The sequence below is a fragment of the Tauraco erythrolophus genome, chromosome 6 (assembly GCF_009769465.1).
Source record: "Tauraco erythrolophus isolate bTauEry1 chromosome 6, bTauEry1.pri, whole genome shotgun sequence".
NCBI classification, from domain to species: domain Eukaryota; kingdom Metazoa; phylum Chordata; class Aves; order Musophagiformes; family Musophagidae; genus Tauraco; species Tauraco erythrolophus.
Genome location: NC_141470.1, coordinates 68,920,670 through 68,948,521, shown reverse-complemented (window position 1 = coordinate 68,948,521; position 27,852 = coordinate 68,920,670). Strand labels below are relative to the sequence as shown.

Here is a 27,852-nt window from a genome sequence, read left to right as displayed (position 1 = left end):
CGGCTATCCTATATGGTTACCAGCTGATGCTCAGGTGCAGGTTTGAAGCAAGCTTTGGGGCATGCCAGGAGAGACCTGGTTTGGGCTGTGCTTTAACATGTGCTCACTTGTGATGCAGACAGCTTGGACACCGGGTACTTCACTCATCTAGCCTTTTGCTGTTGGGCCACAGCTCCTCGTGGTGACATCCCGCAGCTGCGGTCCAGCAGGTAAAATGAATCTGGGTCGCTCCTACAACATTTTCTATAAGGCAGCTAGCTTGAACATGGACTGCTCATGCAATGCTCTGGCCACATGGGCACTGAGCAATTGGCAATGTGAATGGGCAAGTCAGGTCTGGGTATATGCCAAGATTTAATCTGGATTTAATGTAATCCATTTAATCTGTTTCCTAGCCTGGCCTTCTACAGGAAATGGAGATAGAGCCAAAATACCTCGATTCTGTTTTCGTGCTTCCTGACCTCTAAGGAGAAAAACTGAAGGACCTCAGACCTGGAAATAAGTGGACAGAGCGCGTTGAGGAGCTTTGCTTGGAAGAGCACGTATAGAGGGCAGAGGACTGTCTGAGCTGTGGAGTTGCTGCTGCCACTCACAGACGTGTAGCAGCTGAGGACATACTCCTTTCAGCCACCAGCATGCTGAAGGAAACATGGGTGAGGCTTGGCAAAGGCTTGTTTTTTGAAGCTATGGGGAATCTCACTGTCCCAACATGAATTTTATGGGAGACTTATGCTTAAATGGTTCAGCCACTACTCAAAAGGAAAGAGAAAAATTATTGTGCTTTGCTCCTGTGCAATAAAAACATCATCTCTAGGACTGCCACCCACTAGTTCAAGGACTAAGAGGGCTAAGCCAGAGATCTGCCCCTACTCGGTCTAGGAAAAGCAAACCAGTCCACTCAGACTAACATCCTGCCCATGTACTAACCCTCCAGCCCTTTCTCCTCCAAAATTCAGATCTATTACATTAGAGTTCTCCAGAGAACACAAACTATCCCAGAAATGGCACGTCCTGCATGCTGACACACCTCTAACAGACCTCACTTCAGCAGGGCTGCTTGTTTATGGGGAAAATGGGAGTCCGTTGCAATTCCCTTCTCTTGAACGTTTAGCAGTAATGTCTCCTCAGAGTTCGAAGCTGCAGCAGCTCTGACTTGCAATTGTAGGAGCAGGCAGGGCTATATGTCCCCAGAGACCTATATATAGGGCTTCTCACTGCCTTCCTTCTAGGAGGCACATGCCTGGTGATGGGACACGAACCTCTTCTTTGTGAAGCAGTCTATTGATGAAAGAAGAGAGTCCTTGGCTGAAGTGCATCTTAGATCTCCTTTTCTCCTGCTGTTCTACACTACCTGCTGCTGTTCAGCATCTTCACAAGTTAATTTTGGCCATATCTCAAAACATCACAGTCCTGGCCAGTAACCTCATCTCTGCAGAACAGCTTGGAGGAGAAAAGGTTTCTACTATAACCTCACCATAATGAGATTAATACAACGACCTTATGGGAGAACACATATTTTTGAACTGACTCTGGAGCTCCATCAGTTTCCAGCTAGAATAAAAGACGTGTGGTAGCTTAACCACCAGTAGCAGCACTGGAGATGTGTTCAGTGCAAGAATACAATGAAGATATGGCAGGGACAGGTAGGAAGACAGTGGTAAACCTAGTTAAGGAAAGCGATTTTTGAGGGTGCCATTCTTGTCCTGCTTGAAACTCATCCTTTGTGCAAATTCCCTGGGCATGACCCTTAAGTGATACAATCTGATTGCAGCTTAATAAACGGGAATGAAAGAAAAAGGACTGGATGTAATGTGAAAAATTCTTACCTAGGTGAGTTATCTGATGAGTTTTAGTGAAACTGCAAACAGAGGTGAAGAAAGGAGAGTCTGAACCACTGGAGGCCCCTGGAGCACCGTCTGCTGTTGCAGGTCTTCAGTGACATGCTGTGTTCAGGCGTTTCTCCAGCCAGGCTGTGAGTCTGGCCACCAAGGCACAAGATGGCAACTGAAGTTCTACATCTGTAATTAAAAGAAGCATGAAGAGCATTTAAATGTGTTTTGTGGTGGCAAAATGTGTTATCTTCTTGCAAAGACTACTCACAGAGCATTCAGCGGCCCAGGGATGAAAGGAACGGGGCCCTCGTGGTGCATCAGCCACGCTCGTGAGAAGATGGTCTCTAACAAGTTTGTGGAGTCACTGCAGATGAGAAATCAGATCTGAGACGGCCAGTAAGGCATGCAGATAAATAAATAACATTAGTTTATTTAAGGAAATCAGGTGTGAAAACATAGAGCTGATTGTCAGAGTTCAGGGAGAACCAGCCGAGACAAATGGGACCTGTGACTGCTCAGTGTGTCAGAAAATCAGCTGGAAGGCTGCTAAGATCAGTGGAGGAAGGCACTGGAAATCTTCTGCAAGACAATAAAGCCTGTCTTACAAAGTTGCAAAATCATGGGAAACAAGATGTGCACGGGGAAATTAGTTCACTCTATTTATTTATTTGGGGAAGAACATGAAACTGATTTTTGAAATAATGAACAAGCTGTCCTGCAAGTGGTGGAACCAAGTCTGTTCAGATTCCCATGGATCTGAGCCCTCAAGTTCTCTCAGCCTCCAACCACAACCACCCCTGGGTCCTCTTCCCCATGTCAGATGACAGCCAGCATGATGGTAGCGGCCAGGCTGTGGGGACAGACCAGCCAGCAGACCCAGCTCCCGCTGCATTCCTCCTTCCTCCCACTGCACACACCGATGTGGGTTACTCACCTCTGCCCGCCTTTGCAGGAAATGGCCATGACTATAATAACATCTGGGAGACCTTTATCTTTCTTTTGAATTTTGTTGGGTTCACAAAGCACTGGGGAGTGCCACAGCGGACGTACGGTGCAATTGGTTGAAGCTCGGTCCCTTAGATGGCCAGGGCAAGTACAAGGAGCCATTTCCGTGGTGCATCCAGGCACACAGGTCCCCATGTGCTTTGGGTGACCAGCCACATCCAAACCTGTCCTTGGTGGCCCATCCTGGGTCAAGCCTACCACCCAGTTGGGTGCAGGTGGTGGCCACTCACTTCAGCAATACTGAACATGTGCGCTTGCAGGACGGGACAGTGACAACAACAGTGATCAGGGCCAGAGGGATGCTCACTGGACCAAGTGCACTTTTATTCCATGTTATTCCACTTGGAAGTTCCCTCTGCACCATGAATAGCTACTGCAGTCATGTTGCTGTAAACGTGCGATGCGAGCTTGGTCTTTCTCCCTCCTAAAAAAAAAAAAAAAAACAACAACCCAAGAAGTCATAAAACGCAGCTTATTCAAGCCACTTAACAAATAAAAGTAGCGTAATCTTCCCTTTTTGCGCTTTGCAGGCACGTGTATACTGGCAGTGGAAATACTGCCAAACTTCTTGTTTAAATATAGAAGTGGTGCTTATTCATATTGTTAATGGTCCCCATGAGGACCTGCTTTCCTTACACGGGGATGTTGTTTACGATGGAACAACTGGGCTGGCTACTTTGCCATTAAAATTCTACGCCAGCCCAGCACTGACAATTTGAGGCTTTGCTCAACGTGTATACATGTAAGTTCATTAAATGGATGCTGACTGTTGTTACACAAGTACAGCAGTTGAGTGCTTTCTGCATTAACCTTATCACCTGATGGGCAAAAGAAAAGGTTTAACTGAAGCTTAGGACTAATTGAACAGTATTTCAGTATTTTCTTATGTAAAACTGGTTCTGGTCTGTTGTTTTTATTTATTTGCAATAACCGTGCTCATTCAAGTTTGTAATGACACTGCCATGGGTGAACAGAATTTGCTTTAAGTATTATTCTCCCTTTTCCTATCTCCTGCCTCCTCTAAACTGTGTCTCTCAGGAGAAAATCTGCAACAGAGCCTGGTGAAAAGACAACTCTCTGAGTACACAGCCATTTTGGGGAGATACGTTCTCAAGCTGTGTTTTTAAATTACTTTAGAAGTTCCTGTTTATTTTCTCTAGCTGCCTTGGGTATTTCCTGTCTGGCTGAGCGAGGAGCACGAAGAAGGAGGAGACAGGAGAGAATAAGCCTCCCGTTGAAAGGTGGGAGGTGTCTCACCATCAAGACACTCCACAAACCACCAGCACTTTCTTTGCTCAGTTGCCACTAGAGTATGCTCTCGTGCTACAAGTTCCAGGGATTTTTTATTTTTTTTTTTTAATAAATCAATATGTGTAGCACAAGACCATCTTTCAAACACTCTCCACTTGCACTAGTGTGAGGTTTTTTTCTGAGCAATACTTTGGTTTTATTACTGTCGAGCCCATCCTCAAGGCTTGGAGAAAGCACAGAGGGTTGCTGTGCATTGCTCTGTGGTGAAGTGACTCTAACTTGGGTTTGAACAACTCTCAAGTTTCAGAGAATGGAGGAAAATAGTTAAAAAAATACCTGCCTGGCTCTGACAAACCAAAAAAAGAAGGCCCACATGTCTCTCTTGTCTTGGTCGGACCCCTGAGTTATGCCTGGTAAAGAAGGGGAGGTCAAATCTCCCGAAATAATGGATTTCTGCTTACAGAAGAAAAATGTAAATGCCCTCTCCAAAGCGTTTGTGCCGACATAAAGTGCGTCTGTAATCCTGGTCTTTGAAATGGAGGTAGTTATTCAGTAAGAAAAAGGCTGTTGTGAGCCTGCCCTAGCATATCACAGCAAAGTACTTTGTCACTGGCACCCTAAAAGTTCCAGTTTCTGCACAACAAAGATACAAAACAACTTGCAGGACAATTAAAGAACAGTTTGTCCTTACCATATTATTACCAGCCATTCTCCCACATTTCGATATTCGCCTTTAAATTGCTACCTCCCTCATCAATATAATTGTAACCAGTCACGGTTAGCATTTGTCTTTGGGTGCCTTTTCCAAGTGAAATACAAAGAAAGAAAAAAGCCACGCTTGGGATAAAGAGCCTCGCCACCAGCCTGCTTTCACACACAGGCTGCGCACTTTGCTGCTAAAATTACATTTCAGCAGCCCCAACGGGTGCGGGAACAATGACCCCTCTCATTACCACAGTGACAATGGCTGGCGGAGGATTGCAACGTGTCTTTTTCTTCCCCTCGATGAACCTCAGCCAATAACGGCAGAAACCTGCCAACGAGGCGAGTACATTGACGCTCACTCGGTCGCCGCGGAGCCACGCGGTTGCCTTCTGCATGGAGGGCAGCCACGTGGGCCCGGCCGGTCTCCAACCGGTGTTTATACCCTCAAACACCAGCTCCTTCAAGCAACCCCACCAACTTCTGAGCGGGTTGCAACTTTAGCTTCTTTTGCCGTCTCCGTACGCACCGGCTGGACCGTGTAAAAAGACTTTCCCTGAATTCCCTTAATACCTTTCTCCGTTCTGGCTCGTGCCCTTTGGGGGTTTTGCGCCAGCTATTTCAGACGGGTCCTCCGGCACCGGCTTCTCCAGTCCCCACAACGCGATGTGGGATTTTTCCAGTCACGTCAACTCTTAATCCTGCCTTTTTTTTTTTTTAATAAATGCAAACCTAATTTTCTAACGTCTCCACTTAGATCTAATCCGTAAGGCTGTTTATTATCCTAGTTACCCTCTTCTATACCTTTTTCATTTGTATTCAAAAGCCTTTCTTTAATCTCTCTCAATTCTCCAGGTACGGCCTCGCTAGTCTTTTGTGCAATCCCATAATGATTTCCATGGATGCATTTTAGCTCTATCGATAGGTCTCGGGATGCTATTTGCCTCCTTAACTCCTCCCGCAGCGGGAATCGCTGCTTTTAATATTCTACACGCGGACACCTTCAGTCCTTTTCTTCTCCGGTGTCTTGCGCAACCCCATTCGGGGCACAAATCTGTATTTTCTGCGCACTGCCACGCTCCCACGCGGGGCTGTGGAGACTATAGCACAGGCTCCCCGCGCCGGACCTGCCCCTCCGGCAGCTGAGGGGCGGCTGCTCGCCCGGGCCTGCGGCGGAGAGCGGGCTGAAGCCGCGGAGCCAGGCCGGGAGCGGAATATTTAAAATATGTTTATAAGTTGGTGTTTCAGGAGGCCTCGGGCCGAGGGCACCGACGGGCACCGTCACCTCCCGTCACGGCAACCCCCTCCGCGCCCCCTCCTCAGCGCACCCGTCCCGGGACAGCCGCCGAGCTGGAACACACCCGGCAGCGGGACGCCGCGGAGCCGGTCCCGCTGAGGGGAGGACCGCGGGCGACCCACCCCCGCCCCCCCCCCCGCCGCCGCTCCGCCGTGGTCTCGCCCCGCCCCCCCCCCCCGCGCGCGGTGGTCCCGCCCCGCGGCCGCCCTCCCGGAGGGCCGCGCTCCTCCGCCCCGCCCTCTCCGGCTGTACCAACTCCTCCCGGCGCGGGGGGAGGGAAGAAGCGGGAAGCCGCGCTGAATCGCCCCATCGGGCCCTCAGCCGCTCTCTGTTCCCTATCCGACTGCCGCTGATAGCGGGCGCTTCCGGGCGGCGGCCCGAGGGGGGGAGGGGAGGCGGGCGGGGCGGGCTTTCCCCCCCCCCCCCCGTGCGGCGCGGCGGAGTGGCACGGCCCGCCCGCCCCGCCCGGCCGAACCCGGAAGTCGCGGGCGCGGCGGCGCACATGGGCGCGGGGGCCGGGGCTGGGACCGGGGCGGGTGGTGCCGCCGCCGGGGCGTTGGGCGCTGCCGTGGCGGCCCTCTACACGGCCACGCTGCCGCCCGCCCTGCCCGGCGGGGATGCGGGTAACGTACCCAGCGCCGCCAGCCCGGGGAGGGGCGGTGGGGGACCGTGTGGGGCCGGGGCGGGGGTCACCCCACCGGGGAGGTGGCACCGTAGGGACGCTCGCCCCGTAGGGGCTGGTGCATCGCGGTTACCGTGTAGGGATGCTCATGTTATAGAAGCTGACGCACCGCTGTCACGTCATAGGGCTGCTCGATCCGTAGGGGCTGGTGCATTGATGTCACCCCATAGGGTTGCTCGGTCCGTAGGGGCTGGTGCATTGATGTCATCCTGTAGAGTTGATGTCACCCCATAGGGTTGCTCGCTCCATAGGGGCTGGTGCGTTGCTGTCACCCCATAGGGTTGCATCCCCACCCCTCAGGGTTCATCCTATACAGTTGCACCGCCCCATAGGGGCTGGTGCGTTGCAGTCACTCTATAGGGTGTTTTCCCCCCTTGGGTTGGAACCTCCCCATAGGGTCACTTGCCCCACAGGCTGGTGCATCACGGACACCCTATAGCAGAGTACCCACCCCTGGTGGCTGGGGCATTGCCATCCCCATGGGGTGCTTGCCCCCCTGAGCCTGGCGCATTGCAGTCCCGCCTCGGGGGGCTCATCTCCTTGGAGTCAGTGCAGCGTGGTCATCCCTTGGGGCTGGAGCCCTCTGGCTACCCCGTGTTGACCCGATCCTCTCCCTCTTCCTTTTTGCTTTACAGCGAATAGTTTGCCTCTCTCTGAGCCTTTCAGCGAAGGTTTTGGTCAGGAGCCCTGGGGACAGATGGTGATGCCAGAAGGCAGATGTGCCAGATGTGGTATCACTGCTCAGGCCAGTGCTTTCTCTGGCCTGTCCAGACACAGTGAAATCTCTGGATCTGCCTGTCTGCAAGTGCATCTTGCCGTACAGTGTCAAACTGTATGATGTTTTGTGTTTTGTGCTGCTGATCCCACTGGACAGGACAAAATTCTCCTGTTTGGTCCTTCTGCGGCTTTGCTGGTTTAATCCGGTCGTGCTTAAAAACTGCCTTCCTTCTGTAGCATGTGTGCAGCTGTGATTTGGGGATAGGAGGGCTTGGATATTTTTTATAGATGGAGTAGGTACCCAGCATACTTTCCTTCTTTCATATCCCAGAAGAGTGTTGAGTGGGTCTGTTGAACTCTGCCTCTTGGCCATCACTCATTTCACATCCAAGCTGTGCATAAAATTCCTATATGCTTTTAATAAATGAATATATTTTACAGCTTCAATATGTGTGGAGAGAGATGTTTTAACTATGATTCCAAAAATTTGTTGTTAGTTTTTGTTTAGAGTTACGTGAGAGACCGTGCTACTTGGTAAAAGCAGGATGATTTTTTCTAGCCGGGTTTAAGGTGGCGTGTGTGAATGTGAAGTTGAGTGGTGATTCAAGCGAGAGTTATTTGATTTAAAGATGACAAGATGGAGCTGTGTATTCATTACACCGAGCTCATCCTGGTTAGCTGGTTCTCAGAGCAGGGATTTTGGTGTGTATGTGGACACTGGTGCAACCTCGTGTTGTCTGTTTTCCTTCTTCTCATGTTTGCATCAAAGGGACCCTGTTGTTCAGAGCTGCATTAAACCAATTTCTTTTTAAATCCCTTCTCCATAGAGCTTGCATCCCATGCTTGGGACGAGGTGTGCAAGCATGCCCTGGCCAGTGTGCACCCTGATGGCTCTTGCTTCTGCTCCCAAGTTTGTAAAAGGGCTGGCTTTGCTCCTGGTTGTATCAGTTAATATGTCATGATCGATATATTTACGGTTATTATTACTTTGTCTTTTATAAAGTACTCCCTGACGGGAAACACGTGTCTATGAATGAGCAGGGTGCCTGTGCTACGGGCTGTTTGTACTGCCTGAAGCCTGGGGAGCCAGTGTTTTAATTGTACTTGAGCTTGAGTTTTGCCTCCGGGATGCAGATAACCATTAGCACCCTTTACAAAGTGCGACACGGGTTCTTCTGGTTCGGTGAGGAATCGATGCTGGGATTTTTACTTTGCTTGGTGTGAATTATCCCGGTACACACAGTGAGCGGCCAGGCAGCACAGGAGTGGGTTCGCTCCACTTTCCCTGGCTTATCGTCCTTATTTTATCCCATTTTGGAGGCAGGAGGGGGGATTGTTCTTTCCCTAATTTCCAAAGGCATCCTGGTTCTTCCTAGCACAGCAGCTGCGTGTATAGAAATACACGTATATACGTTCAACGTGTGTCACTCCTCTGCTAATGACTTTTGGCAGAGATATGGAGAACACGGAGTAGGTGTGTGCTGCAGTGGCCAGACTGGGAGACTGGATGTTTTAACAGGCTTCCAGCACCCCACGTTAGAAGGAATTATGTTAGAGGAAATCTCTCGGCACAGTGTCCCCCAGCTGGCCTGTGACCTCGCTCCCCATCTCTCCTTATTTTTTTTTTTTTTTTGCATTTTCTTCTAAACCTGGTGCCTGAGTTGTGTGCCTTAACTGGAGCTGAACAGAGATGGGCTCATCCCCGCTGTCCTCTTGTGCCTGTCCCAGCCAGCAGCCACCCCATCACATTGTGTTAAGATTTTTTGGGGTTATTCCCCTGGGTTCCCATGGTCTGAGCAGCCCATGGGATGCTTCAGCGCTGCTGCCTGGCCGGAGTCCCCTGGAAGGTCTCTGCACGGCCCCGCTCGAGGCGATTAACGTGCACAGGGCTCAAATTTATACCATCAAAAGCTCTGAAGCTACTTGTATGAGTAAAAAGGTGCTTAAGGATTTGCTGTATCTACTTTCAGACAGGGAGCCTATTATTAGTGTGGTTTTTTTTTTAAGCTATCCATGTATTTTTAATTGTTCCTGAAGTTTGTGGTAATCCAAAAATGTAAAAGGCAGTAGGTATTTTCATTGGCAGCTTTCTTGTGATATTATAACTTAGTGTTATAATAAAGAAATGAGAGAATGAATTTTAGAGCTAATTCACAAACATCCACAGATGTTAGAACAGCTTAAAAAGGGATCAAATAAACTCAGGTTTTAAAAAAAAAAAAAACAACAGACCTTCTCTCTGATGTTTCAGACATCAGCTCCCAACCTTGCTGGGGATAAATCAGTTTTCAGGCAGTATTGGGCCCATTCCTTGACCACCATTAATGGGGAATCGAGCTGGGCGATCAGAAACGTATTTACATCGAGATTATGTAGGAATAAACTCCGGAATTTGAGCTGGCGTCTGAAGATGCTGCAGGTAGTTTTCTCTCAGGAGAAATATATTGAAGTCAAGTTTGTGGATGCTGTAGTCTTCTTCTGTGTGTGTTTTGTCATTTAATGATAGTGCTCTGCGCTTACATAGCCCCTGTCTTCACGTATATAGCCCATAGAGGTGGTAAGTGATGCCCAGGTATGTGGGTGGGAGATGGAGAATTAATCTTACCTGAAGTGGTGGGTGTTATGGTTTTTTGGTTTTCCCAGTGGAATACAACAGGCTTGCAGCCTGGGAGCTTGTTTTTGCAGGTTTTCTTCCTTTTTCCCCCTTAATTCTTGCAAGGCAAAGTTGTGCTGTTGGGCTTTCAAAGCTTGGCAATGACAACTGCCAGTATTTTATTTAATTACCTTTTTTTTGCAGCTTTCTGGTTGGTTTGGGTCTGTATTGTTTTGGGGTTATCCTTGCCCATGATACGAACCAATATCACAGCAACGTGCGTGAACTGGAATCTTTAGCCGTTTCAGATGCACGTGTCGCTGTATCCCAGAAGGACTTTAATGAAGGCAAAGCCATGCCCGGCTGGGGAGCAGCGTCCCTGCCATGCCATGGGCGATGGGCACCCACCGTTAGCCGCTGCGCCCAGCCGTGATGCCGAATTTAGGGTTTCCTTTATTTTAGCATCATCTTTTAGCGCATGCAGGGGGATCGATTGCTTCCCAGCCTTGCCGTGCCCTGGAAGCATCGGAGCTGCCGAACACTAAAGGGCTCCCCTTGGGATGGATGCTTTTCCTGTTGCATCTGCTTTTTTGGGGCCGTCTTGCAATAGGTTGAAACTTTCCTAGAATAAGAGTAGCAATAAAAATAGCTGGTGTTTGCAAGCGTGGTAGAATCCGCAGCCGAGAGCCGTGGATCCAATGCTCCTTTGCATTGGATGGTAAGGGCGTAATAATGTGCAGATATTTAAAATAATATTAATTTAGTGTTTAAAGCCGACAGCGCCCTGCGTTTTGCATCTTTACCATCTCATGATGGGACAAAGCTACCGCCAGCTTGGCACCTGCAAAATTAGCAGGATCGGTAAGACCAGGCTCTGCAAAACTGGATCATGAAATACGAGGCAAAGAAGAAAAACCAGCCGTAACTTTTAATTTTGTCACCCCTTGGTTGTGCCCGTCGTCCCTGAATAATAAATTTAATATAAAATTTAATATACACCGTTCAGGAGCGTTGCAAAATGCTTCAGTGTCAAGTGCTCTGAAAATGCCAAGTGTTATTAACTGTTATGCTAACGTGGATCTTTTCGGGGCAGTTATTTTTCCTGGCATAAAATACAAATGAAATGCAAAATCTAAATGGTGTTTCTAACTGGTGCGGCTGCTGGATGCGGCATCTGCTGACAGGTAGAAGAGTTACTTGCGGAGCAGATGCTGCAAGAATTGCTTTAGCATCGAGGGAGAGCAGCGTTCCCAAATAACGTGGATGCAGATTTGCCCGATCGATGATTATATTTTCCCTCCTTTAAAGCTATAAAGCTGTGGGTTTTTTTTTTAATGGGAAACAACCGGGTTGTTCAAGAGACAATGCTGCTTAAGCGTTGCAGACTGTAGCACTTGAAAGTTATCGAGTCGATTGGTTTGAAATTAAAACCCAAGAAATTAATATCTGGGGCCGTTGTTTGCCCGAGCCTACCTATGCTTTCACTTATCTGTTCATAAAAGTCTCGCGAAAACATACAAAAGATATTTTGTGCAATGACATCAGAGGGAGAAAATATTCTTAGAAAATTTCATGCTGTTAAATCTCTACAGATTTACAGTTTTATCCAGTCAAATTAATGCAAAACCCCAATGCAAGCATTTGGATTTTGAAAACTTTGGAGGAGTGTCATTTCCTAATAGTAATTATTGGTTTTACATTATTTTTTCACAGGGGAGCTGATCACAGCCGCATATGAGCTTGGAGTAAGTATTAGTTTTATTGTTTAATCAATGCTCTCATTAACAGTTTTAGGAATTAAGGAAGTTTAATTAAGCATGGAGTAAAGTAGATTAATTTATTTTCAAACCACAGTTTTTACTAACTTATAAGTACAGCACGCGACAATTTACTTCAAGTTTTAAATCCAATTAAACTAAATTATAAAGCAAAGGCTTTACTGTATATACAGTAGCTGGCTTATTATCAACCCAAATTTTGTATAAGCTGGGGAGAATAAAATAAATCGGGTTAACAATTTTAATAAGTTTTATTATTTAATAAACTTTATTATGGTGCATGATCCCTTTAGGCAAGACCTTAGGACTGTCAGCGCGGTGGTAATCCGATAGCAGTGTGGTCTTTCAACTTGCAAACCAATAAAATAGTTGAGAAGCTGCTTTTTTTTTTTTAAAAAAAAAAAAAAAAAAAGCCACAACAAAAAAAAAAAGCCCAGCCTTTTGAATGACCCTAATATACTGTGAACCCAAACAAGGAGCCCTTTAAGGCACGCTAATGAAACGTGGCACCTCCTTTTCTCGCCGCCTCGTTGTTACGGGCGAGGCGTGGAGCCAAATCCACTAAGGAAAAATATCGACGGAGTTAAAATCGGTACGAAAAGACGGGTCGGGAAGAGGCGCTGCTTGGAGACCCCCTGGCTCCTGCCGCCGGCGTGCCGCTCCTCCTTTTGATTTCCTAGAATTTCACCCCTTCTCAACCCCGTATCGATCTGTCCGTAGGTCGCCCACCCTCCCGGCTACCCCCTGTTCACGCTGCTGGCCAGACTGGCGACGGGGCTGCTGCCCCTGGGCTCCCCCGCCTACCGAGTCAACCTCCTCTGTGGCTTCTTGGGAGCAGCTGCCGCCTCTTTGCTTTTTTATACGGTTTTCAGGTAAAGTCACGGCGGGTGTTTTGTCCTTGGCGTGATGCCGGCAGGGTTTTTCCCCGTTGGCTCGGGACGTTTCCAAAGGCTCTGTTCCCCTCTGGCCTTGGGACTAATGTTTCCCCCCCTCCCCTCCCCTTTCCAGCTGTAATTAGTTCCTCTGATTAACCTAACAGCAGTTTAATCTGAATTTGACCTTCTTTCTTGCACAAAAGGTCCTTCTTTTTCTTTTTCTACCCCCCCGCCACCTTCTTTCTGTTAAATAATAATAATAGTAATAATAAAAAGTGCGCCCTTTCCCTTACCCATCCGTGACAGGTTGTTCAGGCTCATTATCCCAAATCACCGCTCGGTTTAACTAACCAGAACTAATGAAGTTTGTCGTTCTCGAAAGATGCAGATGGTCTGTTTAAATTAACAGGATGAGCTTCACCTATCGGGAAAGCGTGAACTGGGTTTAATTGCGGCTCCCGGCGGAGGCGGATGGGCAGTTGCCTGCCCGCGGTACCCGAGGAGCGGGGCGAGCGGCGGTGCCGGCCGCCTTCCCCCGGCGTAGGTGCTGCCGTCTGCCAGGGGGGACCGGCCGCAGCCCATCCGTTTTCTCCCAGACCTCTAAGCTCGGGAGAAAAGGGAATGATCGGGATACACACGTGGTTGGGGGTTTTCTTAACCCCGCTCGTCTTTGATCTGCAAGTTCTGGCTGCTCTTAACCTCAGCCTGACCCATATTTGAAAGGATTATCGCAACCCGTACAAACAATTTCTGATGTTCTTTTTGTAGGGAAAATAGGGCACGTTTCTGGGCTGCAAACAGTGAAATCTGAAATGATATTGGGATGAGACGGGGTGAGATTACTTTGACAAAAATCCTTTTTCTTCCACCCGTTTCCAGAGCTGCGTCCCCCCTTCGGAGAAACCTTCCCAGAGAATGAGTGCAACCTAGAAATAAAAGCAGGAATAAATGGGGAGGGGGAGGCAGATCCTGCGCAGCCCGAGAGTCCTGAGGTCACTTAAACTGCAGTCCACCAGGTCCGTCTGTCCGGGTGCATCTTCCTCTGCTGAAGAGGAGTTGCTTTTTGCACATCACTTTTCACATAATGATGCATCAGCCCCAAAGCACACCCGCTGGAATTGCTGAAGTAATTCCTAAATATTTCTACAGGCATTTAAAGCGATTGCTTTTACTGTTGGGTAATACGTGTAATTAAGTTTGGTGTATTTTAATTTGATATCCTGTATTTTACAGCGTGTTTGTGGAGCTGGAAGTGGCACTGGCCTCCCGTGCACGGTGCCAGGCACAGCATCAGAGCACGACTCGCTTTGATTCTATTAAAAACTCCTGCGAGGAGTTGCTAAAGGTTTTCAGTATTGAGTTCTGATTATTATTTTTTTTTTAATTATGATTGTTCCTGTTATTACAGTTACTGTGAAGATCTGCCCTGCATTTTAGTTTTAACACCAACGTGCCAGTTCCTTACGTGCCCGTTTTGTGCGTACTAAATGATGCGGTCGTCGCTTTAGAGAAGGAGGGACGCAGGAGAGAGGTGCCAGGCTAAATTTGGGAATTATTTTTACGCTTTTGGAAGTTTAATTTTTTTTTATTGTTGTTGCTGAATTGGATTCAGAAGATGTCGCATCTGTCAAATTTAAAACTTGCACGAAAGGACAAAAAACTTGGAAGGGAGAGATGATAGAGACTATGAGGACTTATAGAAAATTATTTCATAGATACGAGGTGCTGACAGGATCAATTATTCAGCCTAGCAGCGATTGATTTTTTGGAAATGATGTGTAAGCTATTGTGGGTCAGTTTTATTTCCAAATTACAACGTTATGTTTTTCCTTTTAAGCACCTTAAAATGGATTTATTTTTTTACGATAATTCCTTTAGCACAAAAAGTTTTTTCTTTCTATTGCCGGCTACTTTGAAAAACAAATAACCTTTCAGAAAGTGTTTACCGGCCCCGTCCGGGTGAGAAGCCGTGACTCTCTGAAGGTGATGTGTTTTGGTTTTAACCCAGCTTGTCCATCCTCACAAAGGAATCTAACCCCATCAACCTCCTCCCACATTTTTGTGTTTTAATTAAAATTTAGCTGACAGGGCGACCCCCGCGAGGTACCGGCGGAAAAATCATCGCCCGCGCCTCGTGCCGCCCGAAATGTGGATGTTAATATGAAAATATGTAGATGTTAGGAATACAAATAATTGATGAAGTACACATCCTTTGGGAGCAACACGGTTCAAGTGGCAAATCTCTCTCCTCAAACAATAGCCACCCTTCAGCGGGGAGGAAGCCATCTCTATGGTAATGGGGCTGACGCTGCCCTATTGATCGAGTGGAAGAAGACATTATACAATGTCAGTTGGGTTGTTACAATTTCATTTGTCATCTGACCTGAACTTAACCTCTAAAACCTTCCTTTTCTCCCCACCAGCCGGGCACCGTTGCTGTTTACCCTCGCCGGCTTTTCCTGTGCCTCCCAGCATCCCAGTACAGTAAATCTCTCCCCCTTTTTTTTTTTTTTTTTTTTTTCTTCCCCCCCCCCCCCCCCCCCCCCCACTGACTCGTTTTGGTTAAGAAGCATTTTCCGAATTTATTCCTCGGCAGGTCGGGACGATTTCTTTTGCTGCTTAAGGAAAGAGTCGCCGTTCCCTCCGCGGCTGGCTGCTGGTTGGGATTTTTACGGCGCGTGCGGGATTAGGCTCGAATTTATTCCTTAAACAGATTTCTCCTCTGCCAGGTGACGGCTGGCGGGATGCTCCATGCAGGCACCGCCGGGCTCTGTAGGCGGCAACCTCGGCATCTTGTTTGTTTATTCACTTAATTTTATTATATTATATTACTCATTTTATTACATTTTTTCCCAAGCCTGGATTGTGCTGCTTAAAGTTACGTCGAAGCGCGTTGATGCAAAAAGCCCTTTTGTCAGTAATCCAGAGTATCGCCCAACGAGCGGTTTACCCCTTTCAATTAGTTCTCAAATACGAGCCTTTGGTTCCTTTTTTTTGCCCCCTCCGCACAGTCTTAATAAATCTCTTGTAATTATCGTAAAATGGCATTTACAAAGAGTTTTCTCGGACTGCTTGTAACTGAGGCGAAATAATTCTTCCTCGCTTCGAAAGCGGGGGGAGCTGCTTTTTCGTTTTAGGATGCAGCAAGTGCGGCTATAGGATTGTTTCCTTAAACAACTATGTATTTGTTTTACTGTGGGAGGCAAAGCATAGCAAGTTTACAAAGTAAACCAATTATCTTCTTATAATATGATTGCCAAAGTGTTATTTTTCTGCAGAGAGGCTGCATTCTTTCCGTTCTCTGTTGCAAGGAGAAATAACCTGCTTTCCCCTGCTTTAAGTGCATTTTTTTTGCAGTATATACCTTTCATGGCTCAGCTGCTTTGCTGTATCTAAATACACAAAGTTGATTTGTTGCAGGGCCAGTAACAGAGTAAGTGTCACTGCCCGAGTACTTCTGGTAAGTTTTTGCCGGCTTTATTGTGGCTGATGTGCACACGGGTGTTCAAAAAGGGGGAAAATATTGCACTAAATTAAGCAGTTTGCATCTCTTTGGTTTGTTGTTCTGGGTATCATGTTAAGTTTCAGACTTTTTTATTTTTATATATATATTTTTATATATTTTATGTTCTCTGCCCCTCAAACCTTCCAAGCAACACACTGTGGCTGTGTATGAAAACTGGAGCCAACCCTTCTCCCACCACCAACATGAAGGAGCGTCAGGCATGTTGTATAATGAAATCATCAAAATGATTTGATCATTTTGAAATCATCAGGATGTTTTGGAAATGGCACTTGACCATCCTGATGGCCCTGACGTTTCTTGCTCCAGTGCCATGTGTCCTGGAGCTCTCCTGGGAAGGTCCCTGAGAAGGACCAGGTGTGTCGGAGCACCAGGAGGATGGGTCACTTTTGTGGTCCTCCCCAGAGTGACCTCATGGCTGATGCTCCCCTAGAACTAACTGGTGCTGGGAAAAGTTGTCCACTGTCTGTGGCGTGTGGGGAAATACTCCATGTCCTTGGGGTACACACCTTTGCTGGAGCAGGAGTTGTCCCCAGATAGTTTGACTCTTTTTTTTGAGGCATGATTTGGGGAAGACGGAGGGATGAGAGAGGATCACTCCCATCTGGTGTTCTGGTGCCCCTTCCACCATCACGGGAAATGAAAATATTGGGCTTTCGGAAAGGAGGAATCTCCTCACACGGTGTATTTGGATTTTTCCAGATTATCGTAGATTATCACTGTTGTAGCACAGCGCGAAGATCTTGGCCGTTTCCAGCAGCAGCTCTGCGTAGGAATAAATAGTTACGGAGTTTTAGGAGGGAGAGGAGAAAGGCAGGTACTCTTCTAAAAGCAAATGAATGCTTGAGTATCTGCTGTGACCTCTGGCTAATTACTCATATATGTATTTTTTAATTTTTTCCCCCATTTTGTCCTTGGAATAAACCAACACTGAGTTCAGTCTGTTTGAAGACATTACCAAATCTGTTCATTTGCATTTTGTTCTAAAGTAGGCACATTAGGCTGCAATAACTCTGCTTCGTTTTGAAGTGGGGAGGGGGGGGGTGGAAAAAAAAAAAGCAGGGCAAAAAACTCTCTTTTTTTTAAAAAGAAAAAAAAAAAGACTGAAGAGTCTTTTCTGACAGCTAGTCAGAGTTAGAATTAGTTCAAGGAAATGTTAATAATGCACTGCCTGGCTTAATCCCTTTGATATCACCAGGTATCCTCCTGTTCATGGGTTAATTGCTTTAAAAGCAGAGGCAATATTCTGAGCGGTGGGCCGCTTCACCTTTTCACAGCTGTTACCATTGAGTGACAACTAAATCCCATGTGTAAGATGAGGAAGAGCTCAATCTCCAATTGGGAGAAAATTTATGTAAACCGCAATCCCTTCAGAATGTGCGGAAGTCACAGACTTTCTTGATTTACTCTGCTTTTCCCAGAAAGCTCCATTGTTCCCTTCCCTAAGTCCCATCAACCCTTTGTAGGAGAATATCACAGCGGCAGCAGATAGCTTGAAATATATAAATGCTATCATAGCTCTGATTAATAGCGGCGCTTATGAGTCAAGTCTGATAACGGAGCAGCTCTCCACTCAATTTCAGATACCGCTAATGGAATCTGTCTCCTGCAATTGTAATGTGAGAAGGGCTAATTTGCCATGGAGCTTGGAGCTGTCACCAGCCGGGGATTGGGGGGTCAGATGGGAGCTGCCAGGTTTTTGCCCTGCAGCTTGTATCTCTCGCTTTGAATAGCGCAGCCCCCTGCCTGCCAGGGAGCTGATAGGCCGCCGAGGGGTTTATGCCACTCCGTACAATAGCGAAGGGCTGCATGGGCTGACTCGGTAATTGTGAAGCCAGCTCATTTTTATTTTATTTTAGATTTTATTCTATTTTTTTTCTTTTTTTTTTTCTCCCCCCCCTTTTTTTTCTTCCCCCACCCCGCGGCTGCATAATTTCTAATAAGGGGTTTTAACAAATGTCAGATTAGGAAAAGTTTCTGCAATTACCAAAAAAAAAAAAAAAAAAAAAAAATTATAAAACATTTAAATAGCTAAAGTCGGTTCCTACCGAGGGTTTTTTTTGGCTGCTGGAAGTAGGCACCGGTTATTACAGGCGCCCGGGATAAAGGCGTACCTATTTTCTAAGGATTGTGAATCCAATCGTGGGTCTAACTAATATACCCTTTCTGCTTGCAAAGACACCGGGAGAGAAGTTCTTATTTTTAATGGCTGGAAGCACAGTTTTTACGACTCGCTGTTTAGAAAGGTGTAAGTACCGGCGGTACTTATTAAGTGGCACAGCTCTATATGCATTTTATCCATCCATTGTTGAGTTGTGCCACTCGCTGAACTGCTCCGGGATAGCTTGGCACGGAGGCATTGCATTTAATTACCAAACTTTCTTGGGAAGGGGCTGCCGTGGGCAGGCTCTGCTCCAGCGTGGTGCTGGGCACCTGGGAGCATGTGAGGTTTGAGGTTGGGAAGTCTTGTTCCTTGATTCCCCTGCTGAGCCCTCGCAGAGACCCTTCCCATCCCCGGTGTCCGGACCCACCGAGGTCCCTGCTGCCATCCTGGGGCACCTCACTGCAGGGACAGCTTGGTCCTCCTGGAGAGAGGAGCTGAGGTGACACGGCCCTGGGACCCAAGGGGTAGCGTGCAAGATGCCTCTTGCATGTGCTGGCGACCTTCACAGGCCAGTATTTACCAAGTGGACAGGCAACGACTCAATATTACCCTGTAGAGGTAGTGTCCTGCTGGGCACGTCCATGGTAGTGTCCTTACTGGACACATCCAGTCCAGGAGGACATATGCAAGAGGGTCCAAGGAGCAGCTCCCCTTAACCAAAATCCTCATTAGCTCAATACTCCTTATCCCAGCTGGAGCATCGCTTCTTCAGCTTGTGGTGTTTCAATAAAAGCATTTTAAAAAAGAGTACATCATTGGTGGCTGGGTGTGAGGGTGCGTGGAGCAGAAGTGGCACTGAAGGCATGTGGTGGGTTGTGAGGGAACGGAAACACTGAAGTCGTGTGGTGCTAAAGTCCCATTTGACGTGAATGACGGCAGTCAGTTTCAACCAAAGTGCTCTCTTTGGTTTTATGGTAGTTTTTTGGGTTTTTTTGATGGTGGTCCTGCCCATTTGCTTCTTTTCTGAGCCATGAAGACTCAGCACCACGCACTCCTGCCTCCTCCTCCTCCTCCAGCACCGGGATCGGAGGCTGTGGGCAGAGCTTAAGTGGCTATTCAGCTCCGGGTCCTTGAGGAAGAATAAAATCTGGTTTGCTATTCCCTGTGGTACCTGCGCTGGCTCTTCAACGCTGAGAGCAAGATGAACCACCTTTTGTCCATCGAGTGTTTGTGACTAAGAGGCAGGCAAACCCAGAGGGATTGAGGTTTTGGGGGATGATTACTATTACTTAGGTCCTAAACTCGTGTTTGGATTTTTATTTGTGTTTTATTTATAATTAGTTCTTCTATTTCAGCACCAATGCACCTGTGCACGTAAAATGTATCCGTGGAAGGCTTGGTTGTTTGGTCTTCTAAGTCTTATTCTTTTTTAGCCTACATTGAAAAAAAAAAAAAAGTATGCATTTATAAATCAAACAAGTGAAACCTTTTAAGTTAAACTTGAAGTGTTGAATCTTTAATGCACTAGTCTGTTATGCCATGATATAAAAATACATTGAAGGGATATATCTTTGCTACCACAAAGCAAAGTTGCAGCAGCGCAGAGGCTGTCGTTGCTGGTGGGGTGACCAGAGCCTGTGCAGGTGTACAGGGAACCCTTGACATCAGGGTTGTCACCTTCAGATGTAGGGAGAGACTGAAATTTAAAAAAAAAAAAAAATCCATTAACTAGTTTATTAGTGGAGATTTAAAAAGCAGGAGAGTTTTTTCTTATTCTACTGATTAAAAAAAAAAAAGGCTGAGAGCTGCTACCTGTGAAGTTTTGGAGAGAACAGAAGGCAGAAATAATCAGCTTATTTCCCTAGGTACAGATAGGTGTTTCCAGTGTTTAATACATCAGCTTCGAATAGAAAACGTTCCGATTATCTTACTTTTCTCCTTTATGAATCCAGTGCGCCAAAGCTTGCATTTAACGAAAATATTTTCACAAAATTTCAATTCCCATCCGTATATAGCTTAATACCAATCATTTAATAAGTTTTTGCAAATTGGAAAATATCTGCCATTATTTTCTAAATAAAAAGTAAAAAAGCTGATCGAGTTCTTTGTTATATGCACATAGATGTAACCTGTGCTCTTGACTAACAAAAAGTTTTACCAAACTTACAGGAGAGGCTAAAATCTAAATGGCAAACTGACGTGTTTTAGTGATTGCCACCAAATGAGAAGCTAAAAACTATAATGGCAAAAACTGATTAAAATATCTAATTTCAATTTTCCCAATTGTTCCTTCAAACTCTTAATAAAAACCCTGCAGCTAAAATATTCCTGATTAAAGCATGTTTCTAACTGCCCGCGTCCTTGGAGCTGAGGCCCAGCCGCACGTTCTTTCATTCGTGTGCCTGAAAAGGAAAATGAAATAATAATTATGGTGGGTTTTTTTAGTCTTTTATGTTTAGGGATGCCATGGGATAATATTTCTCACAAAGGGCTGCGTGATGTCTCCTTTGCTGACTGTTTCTGTCCCTCCTGATTGTGTTTTCAGATGATCAGAAAATAGTAGTTATTGGACTGGTAGGAATGGACTTTCTTCCTCCTTGTTTTGCTTTGAAAAAGTGCTCCGTGTGCTTTGAGCAGGTCTTGCCCCAAACCAGTTACTTTGCAAAATCAAAACCACAAGCTGTTCCCTCGGCTTTTCCTCCATGTAAGATAAACAAGCCTAGAAGGCAACTTTTATTCAAGCTCCATGCTTCAGTCCTTCTCGAAGTGGGCCTGATGGTGGTGGAACTGTAAAACCCCTGGGAGAAGTTATGGGAGACTTTCCCACTGTTGTGTTGGCTGTAAATCTTTTCTTCTTTCATGAGCTGATTGCTGTGTGCTGAGGCTGTTCCAACGGTGGGGTGTTACTGCTCTGAGTGCTTTCTTCTGCGTGACTCAGCCGCCTTCTCCAAGAGACAGTCCCTACCTAGCCCAAGCCCAAGACCCCCCCTCTGCTGTACAGAGCTCTAGAGCGGGGTTTTGCTCACCTTTTCTCTTTGTAAAGCCCATCTTCTTGAGGGGAGTCACTGCATGGTAGCTTTACACCTACACCGTGTTGACAGATGAACACTGGATGGTTACCACCATTGCCATGGCTTTGTTGTTGGCAACTCATTAATCCTCTTGTCCCAGTCATCTGTTCTTTCTGATACTGGTTCCAAAGACTGGAGGAAACATGCTGGCTTTAGGGTCCACCCTCCCTCCTCCCCAGAAGCAACAAGATAAAGCCCTCCTAGATGTTGCTTTTCCATGAGGCCAATCAAGGATCCAGCTGTCCTGGGTCTTTGCTGTGTTTTTTGTGGCACCTCAACTGTATTTGAAAAATGTGTTTGAAGACAGAAGCATGAGTAGAAGTCAAGTGAGGATAAATCTCTGCCACTCTCTGGTCTGGTGCCCTGCTGTACTGTCAAAAGGAGAGACAGTGTTAACTAAAAGGTGTTTTCAGTAAAATAGCCAACTGTTTCCATCTCCTGACCGCAGTGCACCTGCAAGCCTTCAGCCAATGGAGATGGCAGAGTGTGGGTCTCTAGGCTGGATGGCAGAGACCAGAGGCTGTGTGCTAGCTTCTTGTCCAGCAAGGCTTCACTGCAGGAATTATTTGCGATGTCTGTGTCAGACCTGGTGTTTGATTTTAGTGGGACATGTGTCTACATACCTTGAGAAAACCCCTTCTTACCTTCTGCACAGCAAATGGCTCCTTGACCTTGTTCTCTGTCCATCTTGACATTGATATTTGGGTTGTTGAGCTTCTGCTGTAGTTACAAGAAGTCTCCTTAACCTCTTGTGTTAACCTTCTTCTACAACAAACTCTGTCTTAACCACAAAAATGCTGTCTATGCCTGTAATTAAGCAGCGGTTGTCTTCTGGCTTCCTAATGTCCTGCTTCCGTATGCAACATGTTGTCACCAACAGCATCTGTAGTTGTAGATTGTGCTGTCCTCCTTTGCAAATCTTTTCATCCTCTTTCTTGGCTTCAAACTTCTTGGCCTTGGGTCTACAGCTTTGTCCCATCTCATTGCTCTTTCAATTCTCCCCGTCTCTATTTTGATGTCACCTTTGTGCCTTTTCCGTTCTTTCATCTCTTTCTGCCTTACCTCACTAAACACCCACCACGGTCTTTCCCACCTTGAAATTGTTCTTTGGTCCAAAGTGTTGTCCATGCCTGAGTTGCTTTGTCACCTCCTTGGACACTGTGTGGGTTTGGGGGCCATCTTGGGGGTAAAGCAAGAGAGATGCAGCACAGTGTCACTCTGAGCTGGAGAAGTCCAAGTAGACTGCCAGATGGCAGAGTGCAGTGGGGCATGGAGATCCTCATGGCCGTCAAAATGAGCAGCATTACCATGTTAGCCCAGCCTTGAGGCAGGGTTGATTTAATTTGGCCCCGCCATCATACTGTCAAAGTTGCATGGGATTCATTTCTGCTTGTCCTGCTGGGGCTGCTTTGCACTGTGAACTTTTGCATTGGGTGAACCTACTGGATGTGGGTTTTTCTCTCATCATCATCTGGAGATACCTGCTCAGATCATTTTCACTTCCAAGAGTGTTTCCTTCTAAATCAGCAAACTCATAAATCCATCATTTCCATTCCCAGTAACAGAATCTGCAGAAAACTCTTGGTCTCCAGCTTGCATTTCCACAAGCTACTGTCTTGATGTTCTTCAAGAACGCAACACATTTCCTATTTGTTTTTTTTAGCATCTAGTATACTTGTAGGAGCTCAGTGCTCCATCCATGCAACACGCTTTCACAAAGCAGGCTTGGCAGCCTGGCTGTCCCATGAGTTTCATGGGAAACTAAAGGCAACTCCAGCTCTGTTGACAAACAGATCCGTGGACTGCTTAGTGCTGGATCTTGACCCTGCCCTGCTTGGTGAGCAGAGGTGTCCTCTGCCCCACATAGCTGGGATAACTCTTTAAGCTTTGGGTTGAGTAGCTTTTGCTTAAGCCTTATTTCCTAAAACTTGAATCGCAGGTTTGAGACTTTTTATCGAGAGGACAGGATTTCTTTCATCTCGTTTGAACTCTAATGATACACTCGAGTCTCTTCTGGGGAAGACAAGGAGAATTGGTAAATGATTGGGACATTCACCTAAAATGCTGCTTTTCATCCCAAGGTTTTTGAGATGGTTGTTTTACCTTTTTTTACCTTATTTCCCTGCAAGAATTCCAAAGGGATTTACAAAGATGCTTCTTAGGGATATTGCGTAGCAGGTTTGTTGTGTATCATGGGATCTCTCAGTTTTTAAATACGTGTGGCCCCGCTGCCCTTTCCGTTTGGTTTTTTTTTTTTTTCATTTAGGAGCAGTAACCACTCCTGACTTGATTCCTGCCAACTCCATTGCATCTTTCCTTTTTCTGTTCAGGTGCCACATCTTTCTAGTGACAGCGAGGAGGAGAGCACAACCAGAGCCCTTGGGGCTGAAAACCTTCCCAGATGGGTGGTGCGTCTCCCACCTCTTCATTGGAGGCGATGGCCTCAGGGCTGGCTTGGTAGCAAAACTGATGGAGCCACGTTCCTGCCTGTGAACGTCTTTTCTATATGCAATTGTGTGATTTTGAAATGATGGTACATTAATGCAGCAAGTGATAGGTCTTGGCTTGGAGAACTTCATGCTAAATACCCAGACCTGTGTTCAACTGCAGTGAAGCTGAGAAGTTGGAAAAGTCCACCGTGGTGGTATGGATTAGTGAGCACTACATTAAATGCTTCAAAGTTTGCTAGATTACCTACAGAAGAGGTTCCACATCACCTTTCTTCAAAAGCTTATAGGGTGCTCTGCAGACACAGATTTGGTCTGAAACAGTCCCACCTGCTGTCACTTGGGAGTTTTCAGATTATTTTTTTTCTCCTTTCCAATGATTTTTCAAGACCCCTTCCTACGATCTTAGTGCTGAACCTTTGTGTCACCCTGAGCTTGTCTCGCTCTGGCCTCACACACCTGAGAGTTGGTTTCTTTTTTTCCCCAGTGTTAAGGGGACTGCCGTACTTCTTGCCCTCCAACCACCTCCTGCAGCTGCAGATCTGAAAATGCTTTACAAAGGAGATCAAAATCCTTGGTCCTATTATGCAGATACCTGGGGCAGTGGAGTGGCTTGTCCCAGACCACCCGGGATGTCTGATGTCAGTGGTAGGAGAAGGAATAGAGACCTGGTCTTCCCAAGCCTTCATCCCAGTCCTCTCCTCCCCGTGAACTCTGCTTCCCATTTTTAATGGATTCAAAATTCCCATTCTGGCTGCCCAAGTCCTTCTTTGACATCTCCAGAAATAGGTTGGCTATACTGAGGTCATTTTGGGAAGGTGGAAAGAAAGCGTAACCAAGGAGAGGAGCCCTTGCTAGAGGGTGCCATGCCAGCAGCTCCCTCATCTCTGCTCATAGGGGCTGTAGCTTTTGGGTAACTGGTCCCCATTTATGTCAGAGCTCTGTGAGGAACCCCATAAGCAAGGCCTACACAGATGTCCACTTGCTAATGGGCAGAACAGCCGCCTGGGGACTTTGGAGGATATGGCCAGTATTTAGGAGCAAATTACACGGGTAGCTCGATGGAGAAGTTGGCTAGCTTGTTGTTTTGCTTTAAACCTGGAAATGTTAGGACTAAATGGAAATGTGTGTACATGGGGTGGGACTAGAAATATACCGAATTAGTGGTAGGGCCTGGCTTTAGTCTCCCAGTGGGATGGTGAATTTCTGGAGAGGAGCTCTGACCATAGCCGCAGCTTTCTGACTTTGTGCTAAGGCATAATTGAGCTGGTTGTGGTGCCCTGCGCAGTGGCATCTCAGGGTGACTTCCCAAAGGAGAGACTTTCCAAACAGGCAGAGTTGGAGCTGCCTCCGATGCGAGCAGGTAGGAAGAGCCACTATTGCACAATGGACGTAATAGGTTTCCTGGGCTAAATCCCACCTCATGGGCTCCCCGTGCTGACTGCAGCATCCAGCTGAGTTGGGCAAGCGGCTCCATGGGGATCGTGTGCCATAATCCCATCCGAGAGTCGCAGAGGTGCCCAGTTTTTGGGCTCGCTGCCATCCCAACAGCCAGTGCTTCATCCACTTCCTCTGCTCCCTCTTGTGGGCTGGAGCTGACCCCCATTTTTCCTGACCCCAATGGGCACCTCTCCCTGCTGGGACTTGGAGTACCGCAATCCTCACCCACCCCCAAGACACTAAATAACCCCCCCCCAGGAAAGCTCTACTAATGCTGTCCATCATGAGTAGCTCTAATCCACTCTTTCTTCAGCTCCTTGATGAATTTAAGGCTGCACCCTCGCTGGCATCTCCTTCAGCGGAAAGTATCCCATTGGAGGTGGGACTCCCTGGCTCGGCGTACCATGACCCACTGGGCCATTGCTCCTCAGGGTTTCTGAACCGAATTCAATACTGGAAGTTTTCCCGGTATTCGCGAGAAGAAGCTGACTCTTTGGTGTTGGGTGGCTTGCAAATAAGACGAGCTGGCTAACAGCTCCTCTTCCTAATAGCAATTCAGTGCCAAGAAATTATTAGGAAGATATTAACCATATAATGTTTTGGCAGGGTGCTGGGTGGCAGTCATCGCTTGTGCTGCTACAGTATGTTTAAAAAAAAGATATTTTAAAAAAATAGAAAAGAAGGACAATGAAGTAGGCTTTTTTTGTTGGAAAAGAAGATTTCATGTTATCTGTGTTTGCAGGCTTTCTGGCTCATATGCTGGAGGAATCCTTGCTGCGGGGGTGTTTTCATTTTCTCGTCTAACATGGCAGTGGTCCATCGCGGCGGAGGTTTTTAGCTTAAACAATCTGTTTGTGGGGCTGCTGATGGCTCTCACCGCGCATTTTGAGGAGGCATCCACTGCAAAAGAGAGATCAAAGGTAAAACATCTCAAGCAAAGTGAATATTTCTTTATTATTTTGTTTTATTCAATTAGTTATCACGTCTGTTTAATATCCTATTCATTCAGTGCTGGTTTAGTTTTGTTTAAATACAGAAGGCCAAGTTTGGGGACTGGGCTCAGCACCTGTGCTGGGTGATGTCCATCCCTGACCTACCTGGATGTTCAAAAGTGCCAAACATTGAAAAACCTGTTTGCTTTGCTCAAAGGTTGAGCTGGGACCTGTTGGGTGGGTTTGGAGTTTGGTGGTTTTATACACACAGGGTAGAGACAGGAGAAGCAACATCATTTTTGTCTAAAATGTTTTAGTGTAAAGTTTGGTTTCCTGCATCAAAGATTCAAACTAGGCTGTGGGTGTTCAAGTTTTTGTTTTCAGAACTGATGTTTTTCTTTGGGGTAAAGAGATAGATTTTACAGAAACCATCATCTAGACAGAAAAACAGGTTTCTACAGAAAAACAGAAACGACGAAATTTTCAATCAGTTCTTCCTTTGAAATGAAATGTGCCCCTAAAATAATGGCATTGTTGAACACAGAGACTTTAAATTTCATGCTATATTTTCTACTTTATCAACAGACTAGGCAGCCAAATGATATTTTCACCCGGCAGTCTTGTTCTTTCTACTTCTATTTGCCTGAACATCTGCTCTCTTCTCCTTTCACAGACCTGCCTGCTGTGACTCCTGTAAATTGTGTGAATAAAAGGATTTTTGTCGGGCTAGGCTAGAATTTCAGGAGTCCGCAGTGGTAGTTTACTCAGCTTCACAACTTCTCAAATAACATGTTTTATCAGCAGTTATAGAGACCTTGTTTCACCATTGGATTTTTTTTCTATTCTCTGATGAATACTGTCCCAAGATCCCTACAACCTCAACTCCACAAAGATGGAGTTGGGCATTTTCCAACCTGCTCCCATGTCTCACATGCCTAATTTCTGATGGGATTTTCAGATGAGATTTTGAGAAGCAGTTAAGGAGCTTGTTCTAATGTTTTTGCGGTGTCTGGCATCCCATACCTTGAAGAAGCCAGGCTGCCAACAGCAAGCTCACAGCGCTTTTCAGAAATCAGATGGTAGTGCAAACATGTTCAGGGGTGTGCTTGATGTTCATCAATATACTTGAAAAATTACTGAGGTTGTTCTGAGTCCCACAGGGCAGCTCTGAAGCCCACAAATGTTTTTCTGAAGTTATGGCAGGTGTTTCCTTGACAAGGCAGCGTCCAACATTGAATGCTGGGCGGTCAATTAAAAACTACCAAGTGATCCCATTACCATGCCAAGACAAGTGTTTGCATCTCACATGCCATCCTCACCGGTGACTGCATCATGATTCTATAATTCCGTGATGCTCTGATGATAGATAGAAGCACTCTCCTCTTTGAGGACACTGGGGAGGAGAGGATGGGTTGTTGGCTCCTGTCCAACAATGTCTGTGGGACTCTGGTGTTTTCTTGCCCATCGAGGAGCTGCCCTGGGGCATAGTGTCAGGTTGTAACACATACCAAGTACCCAGTGATGGAAGAGGAGGTGGTAAATTCAGAGGAGGAGCAGTGGCTAGTGGTGTATGTGGCACTGACCCAAGATTTATATATAGAAT

The 27,852-nt window shown here is 46.5% G+C and overlaps 1 protein-coding gene across 1 annotated transcript in view; it reads left to right on the top strand.

Moving 5' to 3' along the window:
• Positions 1–6,589: 6,589 nt before the first annotated feature.
• TMEM260 (transmembrane protein 260) overlaps positions 6,590–27,852 on the top strand; it is a 37,884-nt gene continuing 16,621 nt past the window's right edge. The window contains exons 1-4 of the mRNA XM_086613720.1: positions 6,590–6,710; positions 11,793–11,824; positions 12,578–12,729; positions 26,060–26,237. Of these exons, the coding sequence (XP_086469846.1) occupies positions 6,590–6,710; positions 11,793–11,824; positions 12,578–12,729; positions 26,060–26,237 (483 nt within the window). The remainder of the gene's footprint in view (positions 6,711–11,792; positions 11,825–12,577; positions 12,730–26,059; positions 26,238–27,852) is intronic.